The following is a 20153-nucleotide window of genomic DNA, read 5'->3' on the forward strand; positions in this document are numbered from 1 at the left end:
ACTGCTGCCGACTGATCGTCACCTCTCTTCTTAACCTAGCTACAGCAACTCTTTCTCATAGCTTCACGGTATGGCTCTTTATCCCTTTATCCCTTTGTAAATCGGTACCGGTACACTTCTCCATTCCTCAGGCATCCTCTCACTCTCCAGGATTGTGTTAAACAGTCTTGTCAAAAAGTCCACTGTCCTCTCTCCTAGACGTCTCCATACCTCCACAGGTATGTAATTTGGACCAACCTAGCAACATTATCAAAGAATCCTGCAGACTCCATTTAAGTAGCGTGACCTGAAGCCCCTCAGAGGACAATAAAGTGCATTACATCATATCCACCTGGGTAAATGCTCAAATAGGGGAGACCTGTGTATCGCCCGCCACACAGCAGAGTTTTAGTGTCTTGTTTAATCATATTTGGATGTATCGAGCCTTTCACTTTTATATTACAGGACAGTGTAAACACTCCCTGTAAAAACAAACTATATAAAGATGTTTTGGCCCAGGGAGACTGCAGGTAGAGAGTGAAGAAGGCCTCCTGAGGCCTATGTATTACATCTCTATATTAAAGGCTTTTTATATTATATAGTCTACTATCATTTGAGAAAAGCTTGGCATCCATACACCACACCATCAAACCATAACTGCTGTTTTTTTCTGTAGCATTGGACCTCTCCTCCATCACAGTCAGTATATTCTCTGTATGTAAACCACAGGAATGATGTGTGGAGCAGCAGAGCTATGATTATCCATCTTCCGCTCTAGGTGCCACTCAGACACATCCATAATAACCTCTACACTCATCCACACCCAAAGAAATAAAACTGCCAGCCCTTCCTTCCTGCTTCAATGGAAAAGGAATATTTCATCCACTTTCACTGATGGGCTTATCTGGAGTTTCTCAGGATGGATGAGCAGCCACCGTAGCGAGCCAATGTCTCATTCAAGGATGCTTTAGCATACAGCTGTTCCTCAAAGGAAGCAACTCTTCTGCTTCTGGGACAAAAATGTACATCCCTGACTGGGGTCACCATGGGCAGCCATTATCCTAACATGACACAGGTAGCGAAAACCACTTAGTGCAGTGATTAGATGGAAACTAAAATGCACACAGTCTTGGAGCTTTCTTCATAGAAATTACTGAAACCATATTCAGGTTTCCATGACAACAAGCATCTTCCCTGCTGAAGTGTCCTTGAGCCAAAAAGAAAAAAAAAAAAGGAGACTACAGAACCTGAAGGTTGCTGCTCTGGCACCTGACAATAAACTCTGACCTCTGTTAATAGAGATCAACAATATCCCAAAAAATCCTGCAGAGCGACCACACCGTTTGCAGTCAGTGTCAGTGCAGCCTATTGCTATTTAAACCTTTAGGACTGTACCATTAGCTCCAAGAGTGGTGGCAGGGTTATTTCCGGGGAGTTTCCTGTGGGGATGAGCCCTGTTGTGGGAGGGGTGGTGTATGGTGTGTATGTATGGGGGTGGGGGAGTTGTGAGCCTAATCCCTTAGGTTTGGCTATAGCACGGCCTTAGGATAAACTGACATGTAGGCGTTGGACACTGGAAAATGCTACTTGGACTTTAGCATTTTTTTAAATTCAGAAGTAATTTTTATATCACAGGAATGCCATCTCTGGTAAGATAACATTTGTTATTCTTCAATGTTTTGCTGCTTTGTGAGATGAACTAATGAGGAAGTAGTTAACAGTGACGGAAACGACACCTGCAGCAACACAGGCCTGATGAAGTGCAGCAAAATTATTTTGCAGCTGGCACCAATTTTGATGTATACAGAAATACTATATGCAGAAGAAGTTCCATTCTGTGCATAAATTACCATTTTATCAACCTATTTATCTTTTTAAAATGATATAAAGCTGCACATTTTACCAGATTTTATATTTTTTTGAGTGTAAAATCTTCTTCTTGCTTCCGTATTAGACACAGAAACATCTTAGTTTGCAGACAGTTGACCCAAGAAATCACGCAGGAGTGTCCTTTGACCTCTGGAGTTCACTGCACAACTGAGATTAAAATGACCTTGTTTCTGTTACGGTCCAGCTATTTCACCAACAGATCCAACACATTTTGGAGATACAGTCAAACTGATGTTTTTTCTTTTTTTTTTCAAAGTACATGATTTTGTGTTATCTCTCGGTGGACATGAGTTGCTTAATGGTTCCCTGGTTGTGCAGACTGATAAGAAGTTCAGCCATTTTTGTATCTGGACAAACAAATATTTATTTACCACGAGAAATTTTCAAGCAAAAATGTTGAGATCGGCCAAAATGGCTCAGCCTCAGCTTTGATCAAACAGCTGCATTGCAGATACAGAGCTAAAAACATCAGCGGAAATACAAGGGAGAGATAAACAGAACAAACTGCAGGTGTGATCCAGTCACCACAAGGGGCTAAAGACATTGCAACCAAGAAATATGATAGTAAAATTAAAAAATTACTACTGAGGTTAAAATTTAATAAACGGATCCTGACCTCTTGCAGACAATTAATAAGTAAAAAGCTGTGGGTTCTAGAGCTGATTTGTAACTTTGTCAATTTCTACACTTGCCAAACATAACTCTACCATACAATAAAAAGCAGGAGGTTAGACCAGCTGGGTGAATGAATAAAGCCAGGCGCCTACAGCTAAGCTGGAGCTGCTCTTTGGCCAGTAATAGAAGCCTGCAGTTATTCTGGTAACTTGAATTAAATATAAGAATTGTTGCTGGGATAAAAAGTTTCAAACTGTGGCACCACTGGGCAGCTCTGATGGTCTATCCAGTGTGTGTGTGTAAATGTGTGTGCATGTGCGAGGCTATTCTTCCAAAGTCCATTATCACAGCATTAATATGTAACTCCACACATGTCTATGGTTCCATTGCTCTCTGCAAAATGAGCTACAGAGTTTGGCTCAGTCAAAATAATAAACGATCTGAACGGTAAAAGGTCATTTGTGAAATTGAAATAGCTTTCTGTAAATTAGGCGGCGACCTCTCTGCTTCCTGTTAAACCTCAGACTCATATTGATTTTCATGATTTCAAAGGGGCTCTCTGACTTTTCAACAACGGGACACACTCAGAGGAAAGCAGATTATGACCTATTCAAAAACTGCAGAGGCATAAATGCTGATTTGACATCTGTTTTAGTGCGTATGCAGTGTGAGTTATGGCTGTGAACACAAACCTGGATCAATAGGTTAGAAAACAAGGGAGGGAGACAGAGGGGGAAAGACTGAGCGTAGGCAGCCTAACTGTTATGTAAGCGCCAGCTGTGTGAGGAAAGGCGCTGCAGCAGGATGATGAAAGCAACTTCTTTTCCCTCATCCTGACTGAGCATCTATCCTAACATATTCCCTCTCATGAACTGTTCATGCATTATTCACACCGCTTGAAGAAATAATACACAGATGATGGTGATCTTATCATAGTACTCGACTTCCTCTCATTACGTTTGACAGTAAAACTGATTCAAGCGTAGATTTTAACACAGACTTTCAGATTTCAAAATCCGCGAGTGCCAGCCTACATTTCAGTGCTTCAATCTAGACTACGTAATCCGCCACTGCTACCAACCACCTCTCTGACTTTCATGAGGAAACAACAATGTGAGGCAACAAGGGCAGAACGAAAAAAAAAAAAAAAACTGCATTCGTAATCTGGATTAAATTACAGTATTCGTCATCCTGTCCCCAAACCAGGACAGACCATCGCAAACCAAGTGCTGTCACATGATAGGACTACAGCTATTTCTGGTTGGGCAGTACCCGTATTACATATAGGCCTAATAACCACCTGATGAAAGTGACACCCTTAAAAATTCACCTTCAGAATCTGGGGAAAAAGCTGAAATGATTCATATGCAGGCATGAAAAAAACACACCAGTGCCCCGATACAGCTAGCAAGCTGCCTTGCTAACTTGTGTCAGTTATTTCAAGGAAACATTAATCTAATCTGATTTCATTAAAATACATATACACTCTGATGGCATGGCATTAGCTGCAGTTTGCTTCTGGGAAACGACCAGCTCGGCATGTAAAAGCAACTGAAATTCATGCAGTTGTTGAAATAAGGGTGCTAATTCGGCTAAACAGCTATTTGTGTCATTCATCGTCAGGCTAAAAAAAAATAACACATATATATTCTTTTCTTAATGGTAAACTTCATAGGTCATTTTTTGTTTAATAAAATGAAAACTTGATAATTATAATACACTTGCAAGTATAGCATGCCTTGGTCTGGTATGACCAGTATGACCAGTGACTTATAGTGGCTAATGTTGGCTAACACTAACCTTAACTAATGCAAATAACTTTCAGAGAGATGTTTTCTATGTTTACTTTTTACCAGTATGCTGTAATTTCTGCTGTAAAGATTTAACAGGTCACTTTTAAGTACTGTTACTATGCTTCACAAGTAGTACAGCCATGGTAAAACCTGTAACTGTCCTGCAGACTTTCAAGTGTACTAAATGTAAAGCTGTAGCTGGAGAAGGAAGCTAACATTTACCTGTGACTAGATTGGGCATATGGGGGTTAAATAAAGGTTTGTGTTGTTTAAATGTTTAACTGTGTGGCTGAATTGTGTGTGGTGTTTGACATTCAGCTGAGACACTTAGTTATCGTGACAGAAAATATTTTTAAAAATATGACATATTTTTTAAAAATCTCTAAAATACAGAGGATGCAGCCTCAGGTTAACAATTGCTTGATTTTTTTTTTTTTTTTTCAAGCATGTGTGTGCCTGCCTTCACTGTGATAGTCATTTAATCATGTCAGAAATGGATGTGGCAAGAATAATCCTAGAATTTAATGGAATTTGTGTTACTCTGTTCGCCTGTATTAGTTAGTTCCTTTGGCCTCTGGTCACTAGAAAAAAAATCAAGACAGATCTGAATGTGTCATCGCAGCAGTGCTGTGTGATGGATCAAAATGGCGCCAGAGCATTTGAGCGGGTAGACGATGAGATTATCTGCTTGTGCGGAAGGACAAGCAGCCCACAGAGAGGGAGAGAAGAGGAATTACTGAACTTTTCTTTCCTGCCAAAAGACACTTTTTTATTTTGTTTTTGGAAAAAGATGTTATTTAATAACCTAAAGTTCTTTAGACATTATAATAAAAACAGGCAAAAAGCTAAAAATGGTTAAAAAAAATTCAAAATTTAAACAAAGAGAAAATCAACAAATCAGCAAAGAGATGTCTAGCCCTTATAAAACTGCATGACATGTAAGAAAATGCATTTTTTTTTCTTTACTTTATGGGAATTCGATGTGCCCTTGAAGTTTTTATGAAATGACTGTTGTGCCCCTTGTAGACCTTAGTTGCTGCATGATTTGTCAGGTCACACATTGCCTCTCCTTTGCGCGTGCTGTTATGCTAACAGACAATATATGGTGTGCGGTGTTCATTGTTTTTCAGGTTCAGCATGCAGCACTTTACATATCAGGGAAGGTAACAGTCTTTCAGCACACCCGTTGAGGCCTTAAACCTGAGACCCAACAACAGGAAACCTGCAGTTCTCTTCTGACACCTGGGACCCAGGAGAACACCAAGAGCAGCTCACGGCTTCTTGCGAGGATTATGCCATTATAGCTGACAACTTGAGCTTCCTCAGCATACGACGGCTCCGAGACAAAGTCACTCCTGCTCTCCTTACATGCAGCAGGAACCATGGATGACCCCTATCACAACAATGTAAACCAGCAGATGATGGAAGGTGGAGATTATACCTACACCCAAGACGGAGGACGTCATGACGGCTACCCTTATCAGACGGACTACCCTCCACAGGACGAGGATGCTGCTAGTGATGCCACTGAAGGTGCAGATGAGGATGATCAGATGTATGAGGGGGAGTACCAAGGCATCCCCCACCCTGACGAGATCAAGGAGGCACGCCGGGCAGCTCGGATTGAAGCCAGGAGGAAAGCCCGGATGGCTGCCCAGCAGGATGAGGAGGAGGAAAACCTGCCAGAGCAGTACGAGACCATCATGGAGGACTGCGGCCATGGACGCTTCCAGTGGATGCTCTTCTTTGTGCTGGGCTTGGCACTAATGGCTGACGGCGTGGACGGCTTCGTGGTGGGCTTCGTCCTGCCCAGTGCTGAGAAGGACATGTGCATATCCAATGCTGACAAAGGATTGCTGGGTAAGTGGCAGTAGTTGTTGAGGGGAAAAAATTAAGATCACTAGTGTGAGATGTGCTCATTATTGTGTGTATCCATCCATTTTTCTGAACCACTGATGATTAAAAAGTAAAAGATTTCAAACAAGATCGAGCAGCTACAGCTACGCCAATACGCTGGTCTGCTGACTTAGCCTTATGGAGCAACTTTTCAGGGTACAAAATAGCTGGGTAGTGGATTCAAACCCAGTTATTTCAAAACCTGATCAGTGTGCGAGTCAATGAATGCAGCTACATTTGATCAATAGTTGCATTCAAACAAATGCAATGCCATCTTTTTTTGTCTGCATGCAACCAAAGCCTGCTCAAACATGACTGGTCTAAAGGACTCAGACTACAAACAGGATCCAAAAAGTTTACATTATCAGAAATCTTGTCCCTTGTCGAGTGTTTCTGTATATTCATATGATAAATATGCTAATATCTGTCTATAGCAATTACAGCCATGTACACTGATGTTCAGATGGTCAGAAAATGTAAATTGTAGCCACATGAAAGACTGAGGGAAGCCTATAATTCATCAAAGGGTAAGATGAATGTAATTATTAAGTCTCATGGCATTCTGTCCAATAGTTACCACAATTCTCAACTTCAAGATGCGCAAAGTTTCATGTGAATCCATCCAACAGTTGTTAAAATATGTCGATTTGACCAACTAACCAGCTGATTTAGCAAACATATTTCTCATATATATATATATATATATATATATATATATATATATATATATATATATATATATATATATATATATATATATATATATATATATATATATATATATATATATATATATATATATATATTTATAAACCTACAAGACTAGCTAATTACAGTCATCTGTTGAAGAGTTCCAGTCTTTACCCAGAGAGGAGGATCTCATCAGTGAAATGATTTGCTGCTTGGCTGGAACAAAATCCTACATATGCTTGGCTCTTGACGGCACATGGCTGCAGACCACCGCTTCAGATAAAAATATCCCCCAGTTGCTGGAGCATATTAGGGAAAAAGGCTTGGATCTTTCTAGGCAAATGCAAAAATTAAGAACATAATGAACATTGTGTGTCCTAATGGAGTTTGGGTCCACTGTGAGCAACCAAATTAGCTCCACTGAGTCTTGGCAGTGGTCCTCCATATGTCTGGGAGTTAACTTGAGGGTGCCAACAGATATTTTAATTATTTACTTATGTTTAGTACTAAAATTTGTATGCATGGACTTACTGGAAAATTTACCTTGGAAATGTCTGTTCCTCACTTTCTGTGCAGACAGCTAAACTGCAAATTAAAGCCTTTCACCTTATTTCCCAGACCTCGTGTGTAGCCAGGCGATGTGGCAGATTGCACATCGCTCATTTCATCTTAACAACAGGCTCCTGGGATGAAGCATTGCGAGAGATTGATGAGAAACCCGGTGGTGATTGCATTCGGTGTGTGTTCCCAGGCTAATATGGAGCATGTTGCAGCAGTCAGAGATCCTGGCGGCCTGCAGTGCCCAGTGCAGAGCTGTCAGATATGCTTCAGGCCTCTGACAGGCTGCGGTAGCAGAAGGAAGGCCTGGTGAAAATGAAATCACAGCGTCTGTTTGTGAAGAACAGGGGGAGGGCACTGATCATTGGCTGAGAATATGAAGTAGATCTGCAGAATGATCCCGTCTGATTCATGCTCATGCTCTGTTCACCAGGCGCACAGGAACCGAAATTACTTTAATCTCAACCTTCGTCTTAGAAAGCAGACAAGACTCCCAAATCTTTTGTTAAACACAGGAGGTTTAGTGCACTTACCTTTAATGGCAGTTATATTGTTTAATCAGCAGGGTGGAGGGTTCAGTAAAGACACAATGCTGGACACAAACAAAAGAATCCTACATCTAATTGATGATCTCATGATTTCAGAAATTCAACTCTGAGCAATCTCAGTCCAAGTTGCTGTACTTGCTCTACAGCTGGTGTGTACACAGATGATTTTATGATGTCTGCAAGATTGTCTTTGGTGCTTTTCATCCATTGCTGTAATGATTTTGTCACCGCAACCATCAGAAATCATACCTCATCATTAGTTCATGTTTCTAAATCGGTTTGCACCAACAGAATATTTCAAATATGTTAGAAACATGTAAATTAGTTGCTTGAAAATATGTATACCACTGGCATTCAAAATATTCAGAATTAATTTAGTCATGTTAATAATACTAGTGATATTAAATTAAATGTAAAAACCAGAGGGTTGTCCCTTTTCTATACAAGAATGTGCTAAACTATATGATGTAGTTTAGCAGGAAAATGTTTAATTTTGCTAATGTAGCTGAGATAAATTTATAATACCTGTCATTATGCATAACAGTTTTTTCTTCAAACACAATTTCAAATATAAAGTCATCATCGGTATTCAGCCAGTTTCTGATGAAATGCTGGGGTGTTGCTAGCTTAAATCAAAACAGGATATGTATTAACATGCTAATGCTAGTTTTTAAATTGAGTTTGGTTACCTTCACAGCAGTTACACCTTCAATAGAAGTAACAATTTATATGAGAACTGGTTTGTGATAAACCTGTTTTAAACAACGAATGCATTAAGTTTCAACATAGCAAACAACCTGAAGCAGCCGCAGCCAGAAGCTAGCAACTGAAATAACTTACATTCTTTGCTTCAGTCACCTCTGTGAGATGATAGCAAATGTGGAAAATCATCACTTAAAGGCTTTTCACTGCTTTGATCCCATTTTGGAAAGCACTGACGATGTTGGGTCTAGCGTTAGGTATTTATTAAAGATGCTAAGTGACTCCCATCCACGGACAGGCCTACTTGTATCACAACGGCTAAGTGTTGCTCCCCAGTATACAAGGGAATCACAGATAAATAGGTTAACAAATTATCAAATATCAGTATAATTAAAAAGAAAACAAATGCACTGAGTCATGAAGGTAGATAGCAAAAAGGCAGATCATTCTAACTGGTTAAAGTGCAAACATTTATTAGGTGAAATAGTCAAAATATGCGCGATATCTCAGGAAGCTAATGGTGCAACTTTAGCGGTGAGCTTGCTTCCTTTTATTTGGAAACTAATTGCAATGATAAAAAATATATAATATATTCACACTGAAAAGCATGAAGTCTGTTTTAGTATATTTTCTGTATATTTGGCATGCTTTGCAGTTGCATTTTTTATAAATTCATTCTACTGTGCCTGCAGTTGTGATAATACCACTTCAGCACAGCGCTTTCACTTTTAATACAGGAAGGAAAAGATAAATTCTCCTTTTTCCTCCAGGGACTAAGTGTCTTCACTGTGTTCAAGGACACTTTTGCAAGCTTGTTGCTGCTGGGACAGATCCTACGCCTCCGTGTGAAAGATGGGCTTTCTAAATACAAGGCCATCCTGTTAACTTATCCTTGCAGATATTTAAGGCACGCGCGTTTCCTTAAGCAACAATTTGGCCAAGATATTAGATGGTATAATAGTTTTTACTCTTCTTTCCCCTGTGCAGTCTCGAGTTGAATGGGATATGCGACTTGGCGTGTGGAGCATCAGGGCATTTGGATAGTCTAGTAATCCACGGGGAAGGTGCACACTATGGCTCCACGTGCTGCTAAGCTGCTTAGTTCCTCTGTAGTTAGGACTGTGTAGTAAAAACACATAACAGGCAGGAAGTATGCATTGGTCTAACGGTTTAAATGACATGCTGAAGAAGATGGCTGAGGTTGTTGTAGGTTCGAGTCCCAAAACAGCTAAAACAGGAGAGCACATTACTCTCCCTGTGGAGCTGCTTCGGAGCAGAAAGAAATGGCAGACTGCATCACCTGCCTGCTGCGTGTTGGGAGACTCCAGACTAGCATGACTCAGAGTGGGACTCTGCAGTGATAAAGCATGCAATCAAAGAAACAATAAAATGTCACAGAAAGCCACAATAACAGCAAAGATGACTGGAGCCTGGGAACAAAGCTGAATGCAGGTTTTAAAATATGGAAGGTGAGTGATGTAGAAGTGAAACTCTCTTCCTGGGAAATTATTGTGACCTTTATTTTTTTGTCTCACATGTAAGAACGTGTCACACTGAAACACTGTAGGAAGTGTGACGAGTTCTCCTCTTTCTTCTTTGTACAAGGGTAAAGGGAGCCCCCTTGTGTTTTAAAAGTGCAGTGTTTGTGTGCATGCACTCAGGTGCAGATGTTTGAATCTGTAAAGCCCACATTGTAAATGCACCACGCCACCAAGTCAGTCAATATGTGCATGTGTATTTGCAGGTCTCCTGGTGTATGTGGCCATGATGGTGGGTGCATTAGTGTGGGGCGGCCTGTGCGATAAAATGGGGAGAAGGAAGTGTCTAATCTACGTCCTGACCATCGACCTGGTCTTCTCCTTCCTGTCCTGCTTCGCTCAGGGCTACGGCTTCTTCCTCTTCTTGAGGTTCTGCTCCGGCTTTGGGTGAGACACAGATTTACTCAAATTTGCATTTACATTACTTGAACAAAGAAAAAGTCCACAGATTTTTTCAGACTGACCTTTTCCATAAATAAGTTAGTAGAAACAGATTCCAAAATAATGTGCCTGACATTTAAAGAAGAAATATAACAGGTAGAACTAATATTAAAACAAACTGCGGTCCTTTGGGAAGAGTCTGGAGGATAGTGCGGCTAACACAGACATGTTTTACATTTAGCCAGAATGGTCACAAGCAGATGACTGATGCATTAAAAAAAAAGCAAAGTTATATTTACTTACATTCATAGTGCTTCATTAATAGAAACCTTTAGTTTGGTGGGTCATATTAGACATTTCAGGCTGGTAAATTAGTTTAATTGGTATCCTAAAAGAAAAACTGACCCTAATTGGCCTTTACTATGTTGGACAGATTGACATCAGTTCCTTTACGGTGGCCTCCAGCTGCACGAGAAAGTGTAAAGCAAAAAAGTGTTGTTTGAGCCATTAAACAGTTGTCTGCAGGAAGATTACAGTAAAGCAGGGGTCTTGCAGTACCATCTACTCTACACGCTATCAAGTGCAGCCTGCTGGCACATGCCACGGTAACACACTGTTAACACCACCTCAAAGACTGCATGCTCCACACAAGGAGATTTCTGCTTATTTACTTCAACAGAGCATTTCTTTATTACACTAATTAAAACAAGTAAACATTGCTCTTTGATTGCTCTTATTTTCAGCTTTATTGCTGTGTTCCTGCTGTCGCCAGCACCTTACGGTGAAGCTACTGGTGCGCGCTGATTGATTTTGCAACGTTCAAAGACACATTTGTTTTGATAATGGTTCCAGCCAGATCTGCAATATTGATGTTTCAGCTTGTTGTTCAGCCACAAAATACAAGGTCACCGAAATAAACTGTTCTGCTGCCGCTGATTCGCAGTGATAATGACTCCCGTGTTAGTCATTAACGCTCGCATTTGAAGAAAACTTATGTGCATTTTTCTGGAATGCAAACGGGAAGCAGACTGCGCATCTCTGCATGAAAGGATTTGCTGCGGTCATAAGAAGGGGAGAAATCTTCTAAAATGTCAATAATCCTTCAAGTGATTTTAAACCTACAGATGTGATAATGTGTTTTTTTTTTCCCACACAGTTCAAAAACGATGTTTAATGTAAGAAAGAAAGAATGTAAAAGATCTGAGAAATGGAAACAGGCTTGACCAAAAGGATGAAATATTCCTACTGATGCTGTTATTAAACTGTGACCATCACCAGCACTGAAACTTCCTTATCGCAAGGCTCCAGACTTAAATCAATAATCACCCTCATGATATGAACCAAATCCTTTACTCAGTGCACGCCTGTTCAACAAAGTGAGCCCCCCCTCCCAAAAAAAACCAAAAAAACAATCAATTAAATATTCCATTGCCAAAAGTAAATTTTCTGTCATTATATAGGTGACTGTTTGTTGTGATTTGGTGCTATATAAATACAATATAATTAAATTGAATTGAATAACAAAACACTCTAAACTAATTCTGCTGTGTGGGTGTTAGATATGAATTTCCTAATTCCAGTTGGGGTATTAACTTGCAAAGTGTTTCATAGTTACTTTTAAAACATAAAGCCGTGACAACTTAATTATAAAGCAAATTTGATGACCATCCAATAGAATGTGATATATTGGACAAAAATCACACCAGAACCATTCGTGTGGCAGCAGTAGCTGAGAACATGGAGGATAGCAGGCGATTAAAAAAGGGCGACTGATGTGTTTTATGACCCCCTCCTCCAGAATTGGTGGCTCCATCCCGATTGTGTACACCTACTTCACTGAATTCCTGCAGATGGATAAACGTGGAGAACATCTGAGCTGGCTCTGCATGTTCTGGATGTTTGGAGGCCTGTACGCCTCCTTCACTGCCTGGGGAATCATCCCTCATTATGGTAACACACAGACTCAGACAAACACACGTAGAGTATTAAAATATACATCTGGGAAGCCTGCAAACAAAATTTGATTGTGGCAGCATAATGGTAACATTACAGTTGCTTGATATTTTAAATTCTGTCATTCTAACTTAAAATTGTGAGACCAGAGCCATGTGCAGTAATGTTTCAACACAACATTGTGAATTTGTTGCATTTATGTTTTAAAAATGCTACATTTAATGACGTAGCGTAATAAGAATAACCCGATTTTTTTTCATGTGTCATAGTTGTGTTAGGAAATCAAATGCAGCTCAGCAAATTATGAACAAATGCAATATTGGCATCACATAATGTGTTTGTAGGGATATCAGCAATAATATAATAATATAATATTTCAGTTTTAATTAGTAGCTGAACCAGAGATTTTTTATTGGGGTAGTCAAGCTGAGAACACTTGCACAGAAGCTGATGTCTTAATCATTTTTGCCATGTGGTAAATCAGTGTGGGTCAGATAACCACAGTAAAAGGTAGTTACACTATTAAAATGTGTCCATGTGTGACACAGTACAGAAACGAGAATGGGAAAACATTAGTTGCTGATGTAACTTCACTTCTTTTCTGGAGGTAATTTATCTGAAGCTCAAGAGCAATATAGCAACTCATACACTTTCACCTTTATTTCTGTGAATACCTTCCTGCCCCGCATACACTATACAGACACAAGTGCTGAACCAGAGCACTTACAGGAGCTGCTCGGCCATTGAAACCCATGCCATAAAGCTCCCAGCACACAGTTTTTGTGCTGATGTTAATGCCAGAGGAGGTTTTGAACTCTGAAGGGGTTTGCTTACTATCAATAAACATTGTCTAATCATGTTTTGAGAATGTAACCCTTGCTGTGGAAATTTATGTGTGGAGCCCACTAACAGGCTTCTTTGGTTGTTTAGAGTTGCCTACCTGTGGTGGGCAAATCCACCACTGGGCACCGCTTGGCTCCTCCCCTGCTTTCTAATAAAATTTTACTCAGAGCATTTTACTATTTTTTTTTTCCGCTTTCAGTCTGCATGATGTGGTGAAATGTATTGAATAGCTCATTTTGGTTCTAAATAATATGGCTCATAAGGTAAAGTTTTCTCAGCAGTTATATTCTGAATTAATTATTCACAATAAAACAACCAAACATACTGCTACCAGCAGGTCTGAAAAAAGAGTCCCAAACAACCTCACAGTTGGCTGCTTGTAATTGACTTTTAATGACTCAATTGTAAACAACTCAAGCAAAAGTAATTCTGTGATTTGATAATTAAAACATTCCAGAGAAAAAAAAAGTTTGTGGAAATATTAACATGTTCTGTACTGGGTGGTTTTTACAGGCTGGGGCTTCGCCATCGGCACACAGTTTCAGATGCACAGCTGGAGATTGTTCATCCTGGTGTGTCTCTTCCCCGCGCTGGCCGCGCTCATCGGACTCGTGTTCATGCCGGAGAGCCCGAGATTCCTCCTGGAGGTCAGACACTGGAACCAGTGTAGCTAGTTTGCAGTATTCTAATATTCATTGTCAGTATTAAACATCCAGCTGTGATTGGTTAAGAATGTCGAGTCATCAGACATCACACCAACATCCCACTGCTGTGCAAAGGTAGCGATGAGCTGCTAAGGCCAGAACCAGAACACCACCCACCCCTGTTTCTCATCCTGGACAATGTCAGAGCTTTAACCACATGTGGTATTGTATTTGTATGCTACTGCTGCACCACAAGTTATCACACATTACCCCTTCTGATAAGAGGCAGACCTAATGGGAACATTCATCTGGCTGCAGTATGTGTGGGAATGTTTAAGCGGTCAAACTGAAACCCATGATTAAAAGAGTCGCTCTTATATTTAGCTCGCTATACTATATAATTTCAAGTACAGATACCAAAACCCTGGGAGGTTTCACAGGGTGCTCTTTAAACTCATTTAAATAGATATTCATATGTTTGTGCGTGTGTTTTTTTTTTTCAGAACGCCCGACATGACGAGGCGTGGATGATCCTGCGACAAGTTCATGACACCAACTGGAAAGCCAAGGGGGAGCCAGAGAGAGTCTTCACCGTGAGCCCTTATTTACACTCGTGTTTGGCTCAATCTGTTTACTGAACAGTTCTCAGCATATTAACAAAATAAATGTAGCAACAAGCTGTTACATCCAGCAGTAAGCTTTGGACGGGTGACATGCAGGGAGACTTTGGTGTTGCACCTGTTTATAATTTATGTAAATGCTTCAGAGTGAATGTGACCTCCTCCCAGTTGGACATGCCCAAAACACCCCACCTGGGAGGTGCCCACGTGGATCGAGTTACAGCCAGAGGCGGAAGCTGATCCCCAGTTGCTGAAACTGGTTCTTGGAATAAAATAAAATACAAATCATTAAGTAGAGATAATTTGAAAGAATCAAACATAAATTACTGAAGCACAGAGTTTGAATGGGTTTCTTTGGCTTTTTGCATTAAAAAAGAAATACAGTTGAAATCAATTAATTAGAAATAATAGGAAATAACAATAAAAGGATGATTGTTAAGCTGATGACAGTGAATATACTCACCCGCCTCTCTCTGTGCAGGTAACCAACATCAAGACTCCACAAACTCAGGACGATGAGTTCATAGAGATCCAGAGTGAGACCGGGACTGCCTTCCAGCGCTGGACTGTCCGACAGATGACCATGCTACAGCAGGTCTGCCATTTCATTCAGTCCAGTTTTATTAATATAGCGCCAAATCACAACAAACAGTCACCTCAAGGCGCTTTATATTGTAAGGTAAAGACCCTACAATAATACAGAGAAAACCCAACAGTCAAAACGACCCCCTATGAGCAGCACTTGGCGACAGTGGGAAGGAAAAACTCCCTTTTAACAGGAAGAAACCTCCAGCAGAACCAGGCTCAGGGAGGGGCAGCCATCTGCTGCTGGGGGGGGAGAGACAGGACAAAAGACATGCTGTGGAAGAGAGCCAGAGATTAATAATAACTAAGTATGAACAGAGTAAAAAGAGGTGAATAAAAAGAAACAGTGCATCATGGGAACCCCCCAGCAGCCTAGGACTATTGCAGCATAACTAATAGGGTCACCTGATCCAGCCCTAACTATAAGCTTTATCAAAAAGGAAAGTTTTAAGCCTAATCTTAAAAATAGAGAGCGAACAGAGAAGGATTTACGGTGCACTTTACTCTAAAATAAAATAGAATCCAATAAAAAGAAAAGATTTTGCTTACATGTAAAGCTTGATTGTCTGTCGGCCCCTTCCTTCTTCCTTCAGGTGATGGCCAACGTCATGTCACTGTCAGCCCCAGAGCTCCGACTACAAGGCCTCCTCCTGGTTATTGTCTGGTTCTGTTTGGCCTTCAGGTATTTATCCTCTAGTTCCACATTGGAATTTGAGGGCAAAATACACGTATCCTCTCATCTAAAAAATAAATCCACATTTTCTTTTGGAGTTCATTTTAGTTTTATACACTCATGTTTATATGTTTCTGTGTGTGTGTCAGCTATCACGGGCTGGGAGTGTGGTTCCCTGATATGATCAAGTACATGCAGTATGAGGAGTACGAGTCCAAAGTCAGAGTATTCCACCGAGAACGTGTGGAGCGCTTCCACTTTAACTTCTCTCTAGTCAACCAGATCCACCGTGAGGGGGAGTACATCCATGACAAGTACGTTTCCTTAATGTTTATACGTGGTTCTTTAAAATCACAGGTTCAGAGTTTAATCTGTTTGTGCTTCCACTTGATATCATTGTTTTCATTTAGGTTTGCCAACATTGAGATTAAGTCTGTCAAGTTTGAGAATTCTCTGTTTGAGAACTGTTACTTTGAGGACATCAAATCCACCAACACCTTTTTTGAGAACTGCACTCTCAAAAACACCGTCTTCTATAACACAGGTACCAGACCAACACTGTGTTTCTCCTTTAAGCACTTTTAACAATCCAGATTAAAATTTTAATATCACCTCCTTTTACAACCCTCTGTCCTCTTCAGACCTCTGGCAGGAGAAGTTCAAGAACTGTCGAATGGAGAATACCACCTTCCTCCACCCAAAGAAAGGCTGCCATCTGAACTTTCAGGAGGAAAACGACATCGTCATCTACATGGTCAGCTTCCTGGGAAGTTTGGCTGTGTTGCCTGGAAACATCATCTCGGCTTTGTTCATGGACAAGATAGGAAGGATCCGGATAATAGGTGAGCTCAGCAGAGAGCAGCACAGCATCAAAGAGATTGTGTAGCCAGATATTCAGCCAAATATGTATCAGTATGTCCTCATTGATTTGTGTTTCTAGGCGGCTCTCTGCTGGCATCGTCTGCCTGCACTTTCCTGCTGCTGTTGAGTTTCAGTCAAGGAGCTGTAATATGCTGGCAGTGTCTCTTCTATGGCGTCAGTGTGGCAGCCTGGAACGGACTAGAAGTCATTTCTGTGGAACTCTACCCGTCCTCTAAAAGGTAGAAGATTCATCCCATTAATAGGTGCATTATGAGCGCCATCTCAGTGCAGATAAATAATAATGGCTCCCCTAAAAGGGTCAGTAAAGGCCAAAACAACCAGTCCATTCTTAAACCTGGGGCATCAAATAATACAGTTTTGTCAATCCTGCTGGTGAGTCTCGGTTATACATGTTGCCATCAGTGAGTTTGAGGCTGTCGGCTGTCACTATTTTATTTAACAGTAGAACTTTAAGAGTAACCACATCGACTGGGGTTAAAAACAACAAAATATGCAACCAGGAGTTTAAATGCCTGATAAAAAAGGGAAGTCGTGCAGTCGACAGCTATTTTCTGAATGTGCATTATTCATTCATAGCTGGCTCCCTAAATCAGCACTCGGTGACCAAAACTCTGGTAACCCTTAAGCAGAACTTAAAGAAATGTAGCAGCACAAGACTGACACGGATATTTCACACCATCAGCGGCAGAATGCTTGTCGCACACGGAGGCATTTGCCCTGTTCTTTCTGCTGATGCCTCATGTCCTCTGCCTGCACTCACTTTAGTCTTCTGAAACGCTCCGTCTTTCAGTTTGGCAGCTTTGTTCTCGGTTCTTTTCTGTTGGTAGTGTTTCCCACCACGCAGCATCCGTGAGGCATTTTTGATGTTTTTCCTGGCACACAGAAATGAACCTTTGTGCAAAATAAATGTCAGTGGAGAACAAATGAACTCAAGCTTTGACTTTCACTTTATTCAGTAAATCAGCCAAGTTTTGACTCTAACCCCTCTCTGTCTTTCTGACTCTGCAGAGGAACTGCATTCGGTATCCTGAACGGCATCTGTAAGCTTGCAGCCATCATTGCCAGCTTCATCTTTGCAGCCTTCATCGGCATCACTAAGATCATCCCCATCTTCCTGGCCTTTGCCGCCCTCGTCTGCGGGGGCATGGTGGCTCTTAAATTGCCCGAAACTCGGGAGAAAATCCTCTCTTGAAAAGCCAAACTCCTGCAGCCTCCAGGCCCCAAACGCAGTCTAGCTATGGGGGAAGCAGCATATTCTGGGGGGAAGTATCAGCTTCTTAAACTGAAATAGAAAGATGAGAAAGAAAGGCCAGGCTGCGCTAGCTGTGTTTATGAGTGTGTCACAGTTATACGAGTAAAAATGTTGAAAACCTGTCTGGTTGCCTACATGGACCTGTGGTTGCTTTCTGTTCCCTCTGTAAGTACCTCAGGCTGCCCAGCATTTCTGTTACATCAAATAAAAAAAACTAGTCTTTGTCTCCCTCCGTCTTCTTCCCATCCTGAGTTCACACACAGCGTAGCAACATTTGTGTTGTTTGAGGTTTGTGTAAAAGATTAATATGAGATGAAAATGTGTACTTGAAAGGTGATGTAGTTCTTGTTACCATGTCGTGCTTTGATTTCATTCCCTCTTGGAGAAAGAGCGAGGACTCATAGTGATAATTTGAAATGAATTAGAACCCTGTCGTATTCACTGCTGAGGCTCAGCAGCAATATCACTGCTGATGTTGTTATTCAGAGAAAACACCCATTTCATCCACGCAGTCTTTGTTTATTCTGCACTGTCCTGTGGTGTCTGTAGTCCTCTTTAGTTATTGCTTGGTTTGTTTTCTGTACACATAATTTCAGATTCACCATTTTAATAATGTAGGAGATCCTGTTTTTTTTTTTTTTGTAAATCAAATCTTCTGTTCATTTCTCCCAGCTGATCCAACCCAAACAACCCGACTGAACTCACCTCCTTGTTTGTCGTCTTGTCCTCGACTCTGAGACGTCGTGTCTGTCCTCGGTTGTAGAGCTGTGTTTTGTCAGTAATGATGTAGAGTCAGAGTCTTATTTGTCACATCTTGCCATGACAAAGTGTAAGGAACTGTTTAATTTGTTTTTGTCTGTTCTTTTTTTAAGAGAATGACTGTGAGATTAGATGTTTTGATATGATGCTCTCATTTTAACACACTGGTGAAGAACTGATTTGCAGAACTTGCTACATTTTGTGTTTCAAGATTTCTAAAGGGCGTGTTACTTTTCTTGGCACAAGTGAGCTGTGAATGTGTGTGTGTGTGTGTGCATGGTTGTTATCCACATATCTGTGAATTCGCTGAATCACAACAGTCTGAATACTGATATTGTGTTTGTGGATGTACATATAGACCTGTGTATATTAGTTGTAACATAATAGCTGCATCATGACTTGAATAAAGCTGAGGGCTCATGATCTGGTTTCTTGGTTAATCAACATGAAACATGTCATAAACTTTGTGAAACACTGCTAATATCTGTTTAGTGTTGATGTATGACAGATGTATACAACACCAGTAGAGGCCCTGTTCCTACCGGGCATTAGCATCTTTTCTATGTGATCCAATGACAAGTGGACCTTCTCAGTACAGGTGTGACTGTGCCAAAGACAGATTCATGACCACTCAGACATGGTCACCCACTGGTTTGTGGACCTGTAAGAGAAGGTTGAGTGCAAGTTTTTAGCTAAGGCTAGCCAGCTTTGTAAAGCCCCAGTCACACAGGCCTAGAGGCCATCAGGCCGTCAGGCCATCGGACGACCTCCAGTCAGGAGGAAAAAAAGAGCGAGTGGTTACTGGAGTTTGCTGGCAGTTGCTGTGAAGTCAATTGCAAAAGTCCCATTCTCGCAGGTCTAGAGATGGGTCAGTGACCCCCCTGGTAACCACTGGTCACTATGGAAAGTATGTGTTGATGACTGACTGCTGGAGGTTGGTTGCTGTGGGTTGCACGAAATTAGTTGCACAGCGGTATACCGTGTTGCATCGAAAACCTCCTTATAATTGATTTGGTTGCTGGCAGGTTGCCATGGTTGCCTACTCGCCAAGCAGTAACGAAACTGTCACACAAGCTGCAAATGGAGAACATCTGACTTCAAAGTAAAAGCTGCACCTTTTGAAACATGTTGGTTTCAGGCGTGAAGCCCAACTTTTACTTTGAAGGTGAACATTGTTTCCCATTTGTGTCGCACTTATTCACGTTTCACTACAACTTTTTGAGTTATTTAATACAAAAAAGAATAATGTAACCATAAGTATATATAGATTAGTGTGTAATTATGTCTTTGAACAAAGTGATGCACTCTCATAAACTTAGAATTAATCCATTAGGAATACTTAGGAGCGGGCA

At 40.9% G+C, this 20153-nt stretch overlaps 1 protein-coding gene across 2 annotated transcripts; it reads left to right on the top strand.

The window, feature by feature from the left end:
- Positions 1 to 1491: 1491 nt before the first annotated feature.
- On the top strand, positions 1492 to 19229 carry sv2ba (synaptic vesicle glycoprotein 2Ba). 2 transcript variants are annotated; one of them, XM_030719692.1, is made up of 13 exons: positions 1492 to 1628; positions 5408 to 6137; positions 10416 to 10596; positions 12389 to 12540; positions 13900 to 14033; positions 14534 to 14623; positions 15132 to 15245; positions 15829 to 15917; positions 16058 to 16222; positions 16319 to 16452; positions 16550 to 16750; positions 16849 to 17008; positions 17799 to 19229. In XM_030719692.1, the coding sequence occupies exons 2-13, from the start codon at positions 5660 to 5662 to the stop codon at positions 17980 to 17982; spliced, it is 2082 nt and encodes a 693-aa protein (XP_030575552.1). In that variant the 5' UTR covers positions 1492 to 1628; positions 5408 to 5659; the 3' UTR covers positions 17983 to 19229. The 2 variants fall into 2 exon arrangements, with proteins under 2 accessions (XP_030575552.1, XP_030575561.1); XM_030719701.1 differs by having other exon boundaries at positions 18715 to 19229.
- The last annotated feature ends 924 nt before the right edge of the window (positions 19230 to 20153 follow it).

Source organism: Archocentrus centrarchus, chromosome 3, assembly GCF_007364275.1.
Source record: "Archocentrus centrarchus isolate MPI-CPG fArcCen1 chromosome 3, fArcCen1, whole genome shotgun sequence".
NCBI classification, from domain to species: Eukaryota; Metazoa; Chordata; class Actinopteri; order Cichliformes; family Cichlidae; genus Archocentrus; species Archocentrus centrarchus.